The following is a 13,693-nucleotide window of genomic DNA, read 5'->3' as shown; positions in this document are numbered from 1 at the left end:
TTACAGCTTATATGTCCCCTGCATATCTATCATGTTTTTAACTTTTCTTGAGAATTGAACAGTATGTGTTGATTTGTTTTGTTGCTTTACAAAATTTCATATTTTCAGATCACACACAGGGATGAATGGAATGCAGCAAATGTCAATAGGGACGAGGGAAGGGAAAAGCTGCACAATAAGGGACTAGAGATCAAACTGAGTGCATGGGAAGGACGGTCAGAGCCTGAAACTTGAGAGGCACTGAGCTCACTGTCATCTGTATGCTCAGCACGTTGCACTCAGTGCTCAAACTCTCACCTTTTGCATGCAGATACTTCTTTTGCTCCAGTTTTTACCCAATAATGTGTGTGTGTTTGTGGTTCTATGTTCCTGAAGCACTGCAGCAACACCTGGGCTGGCCTTTACCATGAAGTCAATCACCCTGACTGACACCCATGGGGTTAACTGAATGCTGCAACCAACAGATCTGCAGCCTCCAACAGCAGAGCAGTGCACTGATCCCACATGCATGCATGTATCTACAGCTGCATGCAGATGTGGTGCAGATACGACTTCAACCATCCTGTCCCCAACCCCTGATGACCAAAACCATCTGACATCATGCCCTCTGGATTACAGAGAAACACTGCTGTGTTAATATTAGGGTTATTGACAGAAAACACATGTTTACAGCTATTTCGAGGTCCCTAAAGCTCTTACCTGTGTCAAAGTGGGAACTGAAGGCAAAGCTGGGATTGAAAAACGCTGAAGACATGACAGCCACATGAAGGGCAAAGACCATCCTCCTCGTTGCGCTGCAGAAGGTGTCAACTCCAAGCGGGAAAAGGGTGGACGACAGGGTCAAGAATGGATTCCTGACTCAGGTGCGCTCGCTGTTCAGATGGAAGCGTTGGTGCGCAGCATTTTCATATCGCCATCAAAAATCCCCTCCTTCTTCACCTTCACCTTCGCCCTCAGATTTGAATGAAGACGGGGACGGCCGCTGCCATTTAAACTCATCTGAGTTTGGAATCCCGAATTTTTACTGAATCCTCCCCGCTGATTCAGCGCACGGTCGAGCTGTCTGTAATTTATTTTGTGCGTAATTTGGATGTCATTAATCTGCTCCAAACGTTATCCGAACACGCCTTCTTTCTTTTCCTCTCCGCCCTGATCCACATCTCACATGTGAAGCATCAGCAGATCAGCTGCTGGATTGAAGCAGACGCTGCGTATTCGGGTTACCTCCTCAGTACGGAGCCTGAGCGACATTTCCACTGCGCGCAGGGACTTCCGCGTGCCTCTTTCAAAATAAAACACCATGGTGTAGTTTATGTTTTATTCCAAGCTCAATCAAATCCTATTCCGTTGCTTTTGTTATGTTTGTGTCACTTGACATGGTCAGACATAACTTAAACGTTATTGGTGAAGTGTTTTGATCCTGCCAGAACATCAGTGCATCAGATGTTGAGGGACTCTGGTGACCCCAGATTTTTCAGAGGCTGCAGGCCTTAAGTGGTGCATTCCTTTTACTTCCCTTGGCAATGTAATGGAAGGTGGGACCTGATGGTATATTTTTCCAGCACTGTCATCCACCAGATGCTCTGCATGCACTGGCGGATGTGCACAAATTGGGATGGTCTGGATTCCTCCCCTCAGCCCACATTAGAAGATCCCTGGCGGATGCCTTTTGTCTCCAACCTTTTAACACCAGAGATGTCACGGCGACACCTACATAACACACACTCTTTGACATACCAAACATTTTCAACGGTCAGCGTCATTCCAGTAGATTCTGAAATGGAGAAAAGCGGCATAGAGAACATCAACACTGGAGCATTGAAGGGTTAAATCAGGGTTGTCCAAACTCTAAGGTGGCCAGATTTGGTGGGGTGAAAATGTGTAAGGGTCAAATCAATCAGCCTGCATTGTTTTTGTTTTTATAAAATTATTAAATAAAAATAACTATTTAATGGAAATTTTATTGTAATGGCATGAGTTTAATTTTTTTAAGCTAATTTTTTTCACCAAAATTACAGTGAATTTCATATTTAAAAACCATGCACCATTCTTTCCCAGTTAGCTTGTCGCATTTAGCATGTCTCATCTTGTAGTGCCTCTTGAAAACAGCCAGTCCCTTTGCCTGTTATGCAGACACAGATGTTTGGTCCTTCACTGGAAAATTTCCACTTGTCCTGAAAGCAGCAGCCTTCTCCTCCTCCTTTATTTACAGTTGGTATTTAAGAGATGAACTTGAAAGGGCTGTGGGTAACATTGCCAAAGATTTAAGATGGCTTATACGGTAATTTACCAATTGAAATCAAGAAGTAACAATTTTTAGAAATTGCTTGGGGCTCCATATTATTGATTGCATGACAGGAGCTTGCGGGCTGGTGGAAATTTAACGCGGCTCGCATTTGGCCCACGGGCCGGACTTTAGACATCCCAGGAATAAACTGTCTCAGCACACCAATACTGTGGGTCTGAAGCCACTGCCACTATAATGGATTTATTGGTGTTTTTGGAGTAATCACATTGCTGTTGGATGTAGTGAAGGAGGACATGAGAAAAGTTGATTGATGTGAGTGAGAAGGATGCAGAGGACGTGACGAGATAGAGGCAGATCTTTCACTGTGGCCTAAAGGGAGCAGCTGGAAAAAGTCAAAGAGGAAGAGGTTTGGAGGAATCATATCCAGATTTATTACACAATCAGACACCTCATAAAAATAATTACAAGTTCATCTTACAGTTCATATTGCATAAATGATGCTGTCTCTCATTGTCTGTCCTGTTCTGTTGTGCATCAAAATTCACAGATTGCTGAAAGTAAAAGTCTACAGATTAGACTCACAATGATAAAAAAAAATATATTCACGAATGCAAAAAGAAAAAGCAAGAAAAATAGCATTTGCTGCAAGATTAAACTGGATTTTATACAAAATGTTGGCTTTGTTCACATGACCAGGTCTGAGGGGTGTCCTTTGGTAGCGTATTCTGTGAACTTGAGTGGGGGGTCACTGATGTACACATGTTCCCAAACATTCTTTCACTACTTTAGTGCAAAGCCAAATTTCTACATTGCATCATTTTAATGAATAATTTAAATTTTTAGCACTTTAAGTAGCAGGAGTTAGTTGAGTGCTATAAAGTTTTAATTTGATTCGATTAACCCTTGGATGTCTTAAATTTTCATTGTTGATTTGACTGGTAACCTAGTGGTTTAGAGCAATGTTTTTCAACCTTTTTTGAGCCACGGCACACTTTAACCTTGACAAAAATCCCGCGGCACACCAGTATTCAAAAAAAAAGAGGAAAAAAAAGGATAAAAACAGTCTGTATTGATCCACAGTCCCTCCATGATCTCACATGCATTTTTGTGATAATTGTGGCACTAAAAGCTGTAAGTTGCAGCTGTTTTTTCTAATAAATGTAATAAAAGCTAAGTTAGAAGATTTAAAAACTTTTTGATTTGTGTTCGCTGTTTCAAGACGTTAAGAAGAGAGACTCGTTGTGCGCCAAGACGCTCACGCTGTCATTTTTAACCCAATGCATCATGGGAGATGTAGTTAATTATCCGCCGAACGCAGAAAGACCAGCGTCTCCGAGCTTCATGGTTTTGTTCACTTGTTCCACGGTCTGACACCGGATTCTGTGGAAAGTTACACCGCTAAATACGAGCTTTAGCTGGTATTTTTGTTAGAACTGAGCGACTTTATCAGCAGAATTCAGAGCAAGGAAGTGAAGACGTTAACCACTTCTGATTGGTCAGACTGATGACATGTGATTAAGAATCCAAGAATGATTGGCGGAGACAGTTAAAGGGGCGGGACTTTGCCGCAAACGGCTTTAGCTGCAGCCAAATCGCGGTACCAGTCATTCTTATCAAAATGTTTTTAATAGAATCAAATAAACACAAATAAAAAAAAATTATTTTATGATCTTTCATATAGCTAATTTCTAAGTGTTTTATCAGGGCCTGTTTGGATGAACAAAGAGCTGAAATCCTGGAGATGGAAAATGTTGTTAAATCAGGTAATGAGGGCAATTTCCCACGGCACACTTGACCACCTCCCACGGCACACTAGTGTGCCGCGGCACACTGGTTGAAAAACACTGGTTTAGAGACTGAAAATGATTTTGCTCTATAAATAAAACACGTTTAGTCTACGATTTCAATGCAAAAATAGAAAATCACTGTATATGTAAACAAATACCATCAAATGTTGTGCTTTATTTTGATGCTTGATTTGAATTTTTAATTTACTAAGCATGACTAGATGCATGGAATAGCTGCAATGCTTATGATTAGAAATGTTTATTACTCCACTGGAATTTATTCAGTGTTCATATTAGATTAATAGAATTTGACTCTTAAAAAAAAGAAGTTTATTGTTTTGGTAAAAATTATACAGCAAATATATGCAAAGGTAGAATTTTGTTTTTCTCTTCAAAGTCCACTAGAGGGCAGCACTGGATCACTCTAGGGGAGTTGAAGTAGAAACCTGACACGCATTAATGTGCAAGTTAAACAGGACAAGATCAAGTCGGTTTCAGATTTTAACCCTGATTTCTGCATCCCCATGCCTCTTTTGCTGGGTTATCTCTATAAAATGCATGATGTGGTGGAGTGTTAGTCTGAGGCTCCATTAATAAGAAGACAAGATTAAGACTCCCCAGGGGCCTGTGAGCACTCTAGTTAAGGGCCTCATATTACACTTACAGATTTTCTTTCACTTGTTCTATCAATTTATATTTAAAATATTAAATACCACTTTTTAAAGCATGAATTTAAAAATGACAACATGTCACATTATTAAGTAATCAGTTAAAATGAAGGTTAAGATAATAAAAAATAAATGTTTAGTAGCTCAAATATTTTCTCAACAAATATCCCCTGGGTTATATTGCTTTGAAGGCCTGAGTCTGGACACATGCCAAAGCTGGCTTTATATTTGTGGTTCACATTAAACCACAGCCTGCTGTTACTTTGAAAACGCATGCAAGTTAGTCACTACTTTAATGAAATATTGACATCTAATTTAATAGCATGAAGGATAAGCTGATAATTTCTGCTTTTCTTCTATTGTATTATGTAAAAAAAAAATTGCCCAGGCAAAAAGTGGGATTTCATGAAGGGTATTGTGACTCAATCAGGAGGCCTGAAGCGCTTTTTTACTAGTGTGCACTACAAACTATAAATACTATGGAACAGCATAAAATCACTTGAAGGTTTTATTGAAGAGTTAACTCCTGTCAGTTAAACATGTACGCCTGTCTGCACATCCGTTCACAACTTCGTGTTTTTTAATGGTTCAAAGTAGTACTTGGCCTCTCAAGTGGTACGTTCGTCCAGTTGAGGAGGCTGATTTGGGGCTGACTGATGAACTGATGTGAGCTTTGAGGAGGAGAACCCAGAGCCATATGTCGGGGAAGTATTGCAGTGGTAAAACGTCTACATGAACGAGGTCCTCAAGGATCACGTTCGTGAGCTCAAATGTGCTGTAAATCAGCCTCTTTGCAGGTTAGAGCAGTGGTGACCAGGCTCCCCAGAATCTTGTCAGTATAATCCTGAATATTGGAAAGCGACCTTTCTGCTGACAGATTTAAGATTTTAGAATTTAGAGAATGAGAAGCGGAAGTACTGGAGTACAAATATTGATTTTTCAGCACCAAAGTTGATCAAAAGAAGAAGGTTTTTTTTATCTGAATCGCCAAAATATTCGTATTCAGGTAGGACTGCAGACTTTACTCTTGCAGTGTTTGCTCTTTTGTGTCTCAATCATTGTGAACAATGTCATCACAACAACTAAAAAGAGCCAATCTTTTGTTTACCTTTAATTAATCAAATATGTCTTTAAAATATTTTTTTCTTTACACCTTTTCTGCATTAAAACATTTAATTTTTTACCCTTTTCTTCAGGAATTTCATTTTTTTCTCAGCAGTTTTATTTTTTATGTTTGGTGTGTCCAAAAATTTGGACACACCTTTTCATTTGAATGAGAGGCTGACCTTCTCATTCAAATGAATGGGAAGGTGTGTCCAAACCTTTGGTCTGTACTGTACTTATAAAGGAAAGACAGGAGGGGAATTGTTTTCTTTTTTTTTTTACTCTTTGATCATCATCATCATTAAACTAAAACAAAGAAAATCTTTAGGAATGTAAATTTTCAACTCTATTATTTGCAGAGGATCACGTAGTTTTTTCTGCAAAAAAAAAAGGAAAACATATATTGAAAATTGAAATACACAGATTATGGTATATAATTTAAGTGCACCAACATCCCAGTGTTGTACAGTTCTTGTTACCTCACAAGTCAAATTTGAGATAAATATTTTTCATGCTGTGACTCTTTATGCAGGAATTCCTCCATTTCAGGCTATTTAAGAAAAATTATTTGTACTGAATAAGATGATAATAAAAAACATTTATTTATGAAATATGTCATGACACTTTGATATCAACTTCATCTTAGGCTGAAAAAAATGACGTTTTTGCAGCTTATTTCCTTTCAAACACATCAACTTTCACATTATTTTCACATTTTACATTTTTTTATTACCGATTTTTTTCTTTTTCTTTTTAAATGTTCACTTTTTTATATTGTGGGTAATGCTGCCGTCTGGTGAAAGCAAAAAAAGTCAAAAAGAACAAAGCTTTGCTATCTTTTTTGCATCATGTATGTTAAGAGAGAAAAATATCAAATAATTGTCATCTTCTGAAAATATAATTTTATGACAGCTTGTTTAATACATGCACAAAGTGAATGACCAACAGGTCTAGGGTTTCGGTATCCCCTTCCTCTTGGCCCGTGCCAGGACTGGCTGCTAGCTGATCCTCCTGTTTGGACTCTTTAGGGGAGGTCTCACTGGAGGCCTCTGACCGAAGCTGTGAGGAATCCTCTGAGGTTGAACTGGAGTGGTGAGTCTTCCTTCTTTAAAATCGTCCACAAAAGCCTCCACCTTGTCAAACTTGGTGGTGAGCCTCCCCAGTTCATCTTTCAGAGAGTTAAACTGCCGGTAGAGGTCCCCCAGAGCGTCTGACAGAGGCTGGATCCTGGACGCCAGCAGAAACATGTGGAAAAGTGGAACTGAGTGAAGGATTTCAGTTTAAGGATAAATATTCAAGGAGCTTTGTGCTGTGTTCCCAAAACGACAGGAAGGAAGAAACATTGGAAAACATGAAGGTTGCGACACACTTAATCCAATTCTGAACACCAAAAGAAGCAGGTTTTTATGTTTATTATTGTCAAAATCTTAATTTGTTTATAAAATTTTGTATTTTCAGATAAAGACTTATCCTACAGTACTGATCCACAAAAAAGTTAACTAACTTTCAGTATTGCGAGCAGAAAAACAAAGTTTTGGACAGAGCAAGGGGCTGAAACGGTTCTCATTTTCCGTTGGCTTAGTCTGAACAGTGAGCTCATTTGCAAAACAAAAGAATTTTACATAATACTGGATTTCATAAGGGCTCAGAAATAGATTCACTGACATCACTGATTACTGGTTTTCTTGCAAGTTTATTCCTCCACCTAAAATCCCTGCTGAATACAGTCCACCCAGAAGCCAGCGTGACTCACCTGGTATACTCAGGTAGAACGGAGGCGTGGTCATTGATCAGCATATCTTTCACCTGAGTTAGGATGGCAAATTTCCAGTTATCCAGAACCTGAGTCAGGTTGGAGCAACTTTTACCGCTGGCGGGCTCTGCTGGGCACAGTAACAGCAGAATTGAGCGTACCAAAATGTGTTTTTTTTATTTATGTTTGACTGCAAATGCATCATTCCAGACCTTTTGGACCCCAGGGGGATGTTTCAAGTTTCCATTTCTGAGTTCCACAGACTGAGATCATGCAGAGAAGCGCCAGAAGCTCCATCATTTTCATTTTCTAATGTACAAACACAACAAAAAAAGCAACATACAAAGTATTTCTGAAGAAAAAACAAAGATAAATGAAATAAAAAGGAAAAATAAAAATAGCTAACTGCTTGTTTTAGCTGTTAGAAAATCATTAAATCAATATTTTTCATCAAAATTTGTCAGGCTTACAAAATGTTGTGCCCAAAATATGCATATTTCATGTGTTCTAAGTTACATTTTTCTCATTGTAGCTACATCTTAAGACATCTTAACCTGAAAAATCTTTAGATTTTACCTTTGGGCTGCAGCAATGGACCTCCTTCTGGTCGTTTCTCCAGAACGTACAGTGCAATCCTTCAAAAGTGACACAATGAGAAATCGTGGAAGGGGCAGCACCCTTATATCTACAAGAGCCATTCCCCCACCTGCTTCCATTCACGTCAGTGATGCAGGGCGTTGACACAGTCTGACATTTTGTGCATGCTTTAGCGTTAGAATGCACATAACTAAACGAAAAAAAAGCTTCTATCAAGTTTTAGCGGCTGTGCTTCACACCTCATGTGTCTGCTGCAGAGATCAGTGTTCCCAAAGCTCACACTCTTTCTCATCCATGTGGGTTTTAAGTCTGGGCCACCAGGGCTCCAATTCAAAGGAGGTGTTTGATACAGTGGCGTGGATCCAGAATAGCATTCTTACTGCTTACTGTAATACAATCTGCAAAACATCTGGGCTTTGCAGATGCACCAGTCTCTCTGGCTCTTGTGAATAATCCATATGAGAGAAGCATACTGGAAGACACTAAAAGAGGCAAATTGGAAAGTAATGGGCACCTACAAGTACTGTTACCTTTTAGTAAACAAAGCAATCTGAAATTGTATTTATCTCTTCATCAGCCAATAAAGCGGAAAATGTACCACCCCTGGGAGATTCCCTCTCCAAATCCAACTCCAGTTCTAATTCAAACAAGCTGCCTGTAATTTATTCCATTCCGTTCACAATCCTCAGAAATGCATATATTTTAGCAGTGAGGATATTATTTTAGCATTGGTGAAAGCTGAAGAAACTCTGTGTGTGTTCCCCTTACCAAGACAGATTTCCTTTACTGAGTAATTCTGAAACATATGAATGAAGAAGCAGGAAAATTTGTATCGCAATCTTTCATTTGCAGACAAAAAATTCGATTTTCTACCGTCGCTGACATGAAATGCTAGAAAATGAAATCTATCTTTTTCATTTCATCCGACACTGTGCAGCTATCTGCTGATCCAAGCAGACAGCTGAGGGGATTTATTGACTAAAGGTAAAACAATCTCCAGATTAAAAAAGACCAACTGGGCAGCACTTTCTACCATCTGCACCACACGTTGTTGCAAAAAAAATAGTGCTAACCAAGATACCTGTCTGTTTGTTAATGCTCACAATTCATTTTTAAGCATGCAACATGTGGGTTTAAAGTTTGATCCCAGGCGTGAAGCGATTTATTGAACCATTTCTGTGATCGGATTCCCCAGGAGAAAAGAAAATATTAGCGTCTTCGTTGACCCTGAATTGAAAAGCCAGAACATCTGGATGTCAACTCTTGGATTTCATTAGGTGTGATCTCTACCAGGAAGTGCTTCCTTTTCTGTGTGACTAATCTGTTAAAGAATATATGGTGAATTGGGGAGGGGGGGTCAGATATTATGGCGGGGGGGGGTTGTAGTGCGTAGGGTTTTAGGGGGGTGGCTGTGGCTGTGGGTGCGTGGCGATCCCTGGGTTGCTAGGGTCGCGTGCCTGGGCTGGCTTGCGGGGACGGGGCGCCGGTCGGGTGGTGGCCGTCTCATGGGTTCCGGGGGCCCTGGCTTCGTCCCTGGCCTTTGTCTCGGTGTCCGGCGCCCGGTGGCCCCCATGGCTGCCGCCTGGTACGGCTAAGCGCTCCTGTCTTGTGGCCTAGGGGCCGGACACTGGGTTCGCTTGTGCCTCTGGGCATTGGGGGGGCCCCTGTAGGGGGGCCCTCTCTGTGCCTGGCTGGTGGGGTGGGCGGTCCCCTCCTCCTGGGTAGGATCTGGCTCCCTTTATGAACACACGGTTCACGTCGGCAGCATGCATGTATCTCCACCCCCACGTGCACGTGCACACTGCCACACTGCTCCCTGTCTGCTTCATCCCTCCTCCTTACCTACAGTGTATTGATGGACAGTTTTTTTTTCCGCTCATCTTAGTGTCAGATTTTCACCTTTGATGTAACATTCGTCTTTCCAGCAGATCTGGTATAATTGTTACAGCTTAAATTAATAACTTAGTCAAATCAGTGCTTGTATCCCCCACCTTTTCACCTTTCTTCCTTTTACTCTCTTCCACCCTCCCCTCACATTCTTCCCCTCTCCCTCCCCACACACACTAAATGTAACAGATAAATAAAAAATAATACGACAAAAAGGGGTTTATACAAATCTACACTCTAGTTTCTTGAAGCTATATAACCTCTTTTTGTGATAGTAAAACCTGTCCAACACAAAAAGCCTTCAGCTCTAATCTGTTTGCTCAGCTGTTGGACAGAACAAGTTAAAAAAAAAAAAAAAAAAAAAAAAAAGAATATATGGTGAAAAAAAGAAGAAAAAAAATCTGCTCTGAATTTTAGATTTCAATCACTCGTTGCTTACATTTTCAACGGTTTGTGCAGCCAAAACAACAAAAAAGAGTTTTTACTCCAAAGGAATGCTTTTTAAACCCTGTCCACCCAGAAGATTTATTAAACAGGATTTGCCCAACATCCAACTCTGTCAACAGGGAATTGCAGGAAGTCTTCTGTAATCTTAAAAAAATAATAATTTGTTTTTTCATTTTGTTTTCCAATACTTTAACAACAACAAGATTGAATCTCCTCTTTCATCTTTGATTCATTTTATTTGTAACTGTCTGTTACTGTTTTATTCTGTGATTAATTATTTAGAGTAAGAAAGACATATTGACTTTTTCATCCTCTCCAGATTTATGCTGCAACATTCTGAGAGCCTTGTCTTTCCCAAACATCCAGAACAGCCTGTTGAAATACTTTATGATGTGAAAACAATTCCAAACAAATGTATGGGGGACAGTGGCATGCACATCTATCGCTCTCAGAACTGTTTCCAGCTCCCTGAAGCTCAGTCCAGATGGAGCAGAGGAAAGAATGACTGCAGTGGGCATGGAGAGAGTGAGACACGCAGGCCTCTCTGTCTTTATAGGAGCTCTGCTTTCCCACATCCCATTTGTTACTGACTCCCAGTAGCACATAACTTTGTGGTGACTTTATCACTAAAATAAAACTGGAATATATCAGGACACACATAAAGTTCTCAAGTTACAAAGTTTATTTACTACCATAAAACTTTAACTTAAAATAATGTGTATGACAGGGTAAATACTTTTGGTTATTTTGAACATAAATGATTAACCAGAGGTATTTGGGAATATACCACCTCCTTTCAGGACATCCATATTTGAGATCAAGCCTAACAAAACTTTGTAATACACAAGGCTAATAAAATGTATTTAGTTAGTATCAATTATTTAAATAATTCTTTAAGGCGCACACTCTCATTTAAGCACGAATTCAAATGATTTTCAAAACATAAGTTCAGAGAATTTTGTAAAACATCAGTGGATTTTCAATTATTTTTATACAAAACAGAAGTAAACTATCTGTTTGGTTAACTGAGATTTTTATTTCCATTTTTTTTCCTTTGCAGGACGTTTTATTTCATTCTCATAAATTTTGATTTGAGTGTTAAGGATCATCGCGACTCTTTACTGACCTCCAGTGACCATAAAATGACAAAAACAGCAGTACATGTAACAAAAAAAAATACTAAAATAAAGCACCCCAAAATATGGTTTAGCCAACCGAAGCAGCAGAATTCATAATATTGAATTACATATATAGCAATGAACTCAAAACCTGGATGCTTCACTTCAGTTATTGTGTTTGTGAAAGCAATTTGATCGTCAATAAATTATTTTTCTTTCTCTTTTTTTAACCTATTTTAATATGTGTCACTGTTTAATTTTTGTGTGTGTGTGTTAGCTGTATAAGTGAATAACATGGCACACAATACTACTTTTTATCTGTTGCTAACATGTAGGCTACAGGAACTCACAACAATACTGACTGTTTTGCTATTTTATTTTCAATAAAACTACATAGTCGTGGTACTTTAGTGGTTACATGTAACTTAAAATGTAAACATGATGGGTTTTTAACAGGGTCTGCCGATCGACCTTTGGACTGCAAACAGGAAGACAAAGTTGGGTACAAACAGACTATCCTTTTTTCTTCTTTAGTATTTTTTTATGGCACAAAAACACCTGAACGCTGGAGCTCAAGAAAAGACAGATTTCTTCATGATCAGTATTTGTTTCTTTTTATTTTGCTTTTATGAGTTGAAGGGTTGTAGTCTCTTTGCTGCTCCTCCCTTTTCCCCCAAAAGTCCAATTTTATGTGAGAAAACACATCTAGAGTCTCTTGCTGAGCCTGTGATGACCGTTTAATCCCCCTGTGACTCTCACATGATGAAGAAATCTCAGGCCTCACAGTACTCGGTGCAAAACAAAGCATGGTTATTCTACACTTGCCTGACTTGCAGCAGATTGTTCTCTCATGTTTAACATCAGTTCTTGTCCTCCAGAACAGCTAAAAGCACCAAGAGTTTCAGCTCCTGCTAGTTTACAAGATGAGGCGTTATTTTTGGTCCAAAGGTTTTCCTTGGTTCAGAAGAGACCCGTCGAAGAATGAGTTTAGTCCACTCCTACCAAAGGTAAGCAGTTTCTTTAAAAATGTGTTCAACTTAGGGTAGCTTTGCTTTAAAAGGAATATATTTGTGTTCAGTCAGGAGCTGCAGGAGGAGACGATAAGGAGGTTGACCTTGAAACTGGAACGCATCAAACTGAGACCAATAATGGACAGGACCTCAAGAGCCCCACATGGATCCAAACCCACTACAGTTATTCTTGGATGGATTATTTCCTTAAGTACTTTCTCTTCCTCTGCAACCTGGCGTTTACCGTTTTTGGCTTAATGGTTCTTGGTTTGGGAATGTGGGGCCTCATCAGCAAAGAATCGTTTGCTCAGGAAAGGATTGGCAGCATCGGCACCGACCCGATGCTGGTGCTTGTGAGCTTGGGCTTTCTGCTTGCTGTGCTCTGCCTGACAGGGTGCGTAGGCGCCATCCGAGAGAACTCCTGCTTACTGAGGCTCTTTTCAGGCATCTTGTTGATCCTCATCACAGTTCAGGTGTTGATCGCCATCATGGCCTACAGTATGCAAGATCAGATTGAAGTCTACATGAGGTCCGGCATGTTAGCTGCTATGGCAGGGTATCAAGATGATCTGGATCTGAGGTTCATCACAGATGAGATTCAAACAAACCTGCAGTGCTGTGGGGCCGATACCTACCGTGACTGGGAGACCAACATGTGAGTGACTCTCCACTGTCATCTTAATAAACAGGAGAGTCCTGAATCACTCAAGATATATATTTTTTCTCAGATATTACAACTGCTCATCTCCAGGAGTTCTGGCGTGTGGCGTCCCTGCAACCTGCTGCGTGGACCCGCTGGACAACGGCACCGTGTGGAACTCCCAGTGTGGGCTTGGAGCCCAGCGGTTAGACGAGTTCACCGCTCAGAGCACAATTTTTCTGGGAGGCTGCATCGGGGGGATCTCCCGCTGGATCGAGCTGAACCAGGGCCTGGTTGGAGCTGTTGCAGTTGTGGTGCTGGGGGTCCAGATTCTGGCCGTGTTTATTACCACACGACTGCTGGAAAGCATCAACTGGCACAAAATGCACGCATGACGTGGATGTGAAATTAAAAGAGGGTTGGTTGCTTTACTG

General features: G+C 40.2%; 3 protein-coding genes across 6 annotated transcripts in view; 1 reads left to right on the top strand and 2 right to left on the bottom strand.

The window, feature by feature from the left end:
• LOC101169857 (serine/threonine-protein kinase LMTK1) overlaps positions 1–1,249 on the bottom strand; it is a 24,882-nt gene extending 23,633 nt beyond the window's left edge. For 2 of the 4 annotated variants that reach the window (XM_004071641.5, XM_020705271.3), the window contains exon 1: positions 700–1,249. In XM_004071641.5, the coding sequence (XP_004071689.1) occupies positions 700–781 (82 nt within the window). In that variant the 5' untranslated portion in view covers positions 782–1,249. The remainder of the gene's footprint in view (positions 1–699) is intronic. The other 2 variants (XM_078950917.1, XM_078950919.1) reach the window with 1 other exon arrangement.
• The window catches only part of tspan10 (tetraspanin 10), a 21,530-nt gene extending 7,837 nt beyond the window's left edge, over positions 1–13,693 (top strand). The window contains exons 3-5 of the mRNA XM_023957524.2: positions 12,488–12,616; positions 12,688–13,274; positions 13,348–13,693. Coding sequence (XP_023813292.1) covers positions 12,533–12,616; positions 12,688–13,274; positions 13,348–13,654 — 978 coding nt within the window. The 5' untranslated portion in view covers positions 12,488–12,532 and the 3' untranslated portion in view covers positions 13,655–13,693. The remainder of the gene's footprint in view (positions 1–12,487; positions 12,617–12,687; positions 13,275–13,347) is intronic.
• Positions 6,386–8,268, bottom strand: LOC144994155 (uncharacterized). The gene is made up of 4 exons (XM_078950931.1): positions 8,137–8,268; positions 7,773–7,869; positions 7,561–7,687; positions 6,386–7,034 (listed from the first exon to the last, which is right to left on the bottom strand). The coding sequence occupies exons 2-4, from the start codon at positions 7,864–7,866 to the stop codon at positions 6,806–6,808; spliced, it is 450 nt and encodes a 149-aa protein (XP_078807057.1). The 5' UTR covers positions 7,867–7,869; positions 8,137–8,268; the 3' UTR covers positions 6,386–6,805.

This window comes from Oryzias latipes, chromosome 8 (assembly GCF_053564925.1).
Source record: "Oryzias latipes strain Hd-rR chromosome 8, Olatipes_Hd-rR_3.1".
Taxonomy (NCBI): domain Eukaryota; kingdom Metazoa; phylum Chordata; class Actinopteri; order Beloniformes; family Adrianichthyidae; genus Oryzias; species Oryzias latipes.
This window is presented reverse-complemented; position numbering and strand designations above follow the sequence as displayed.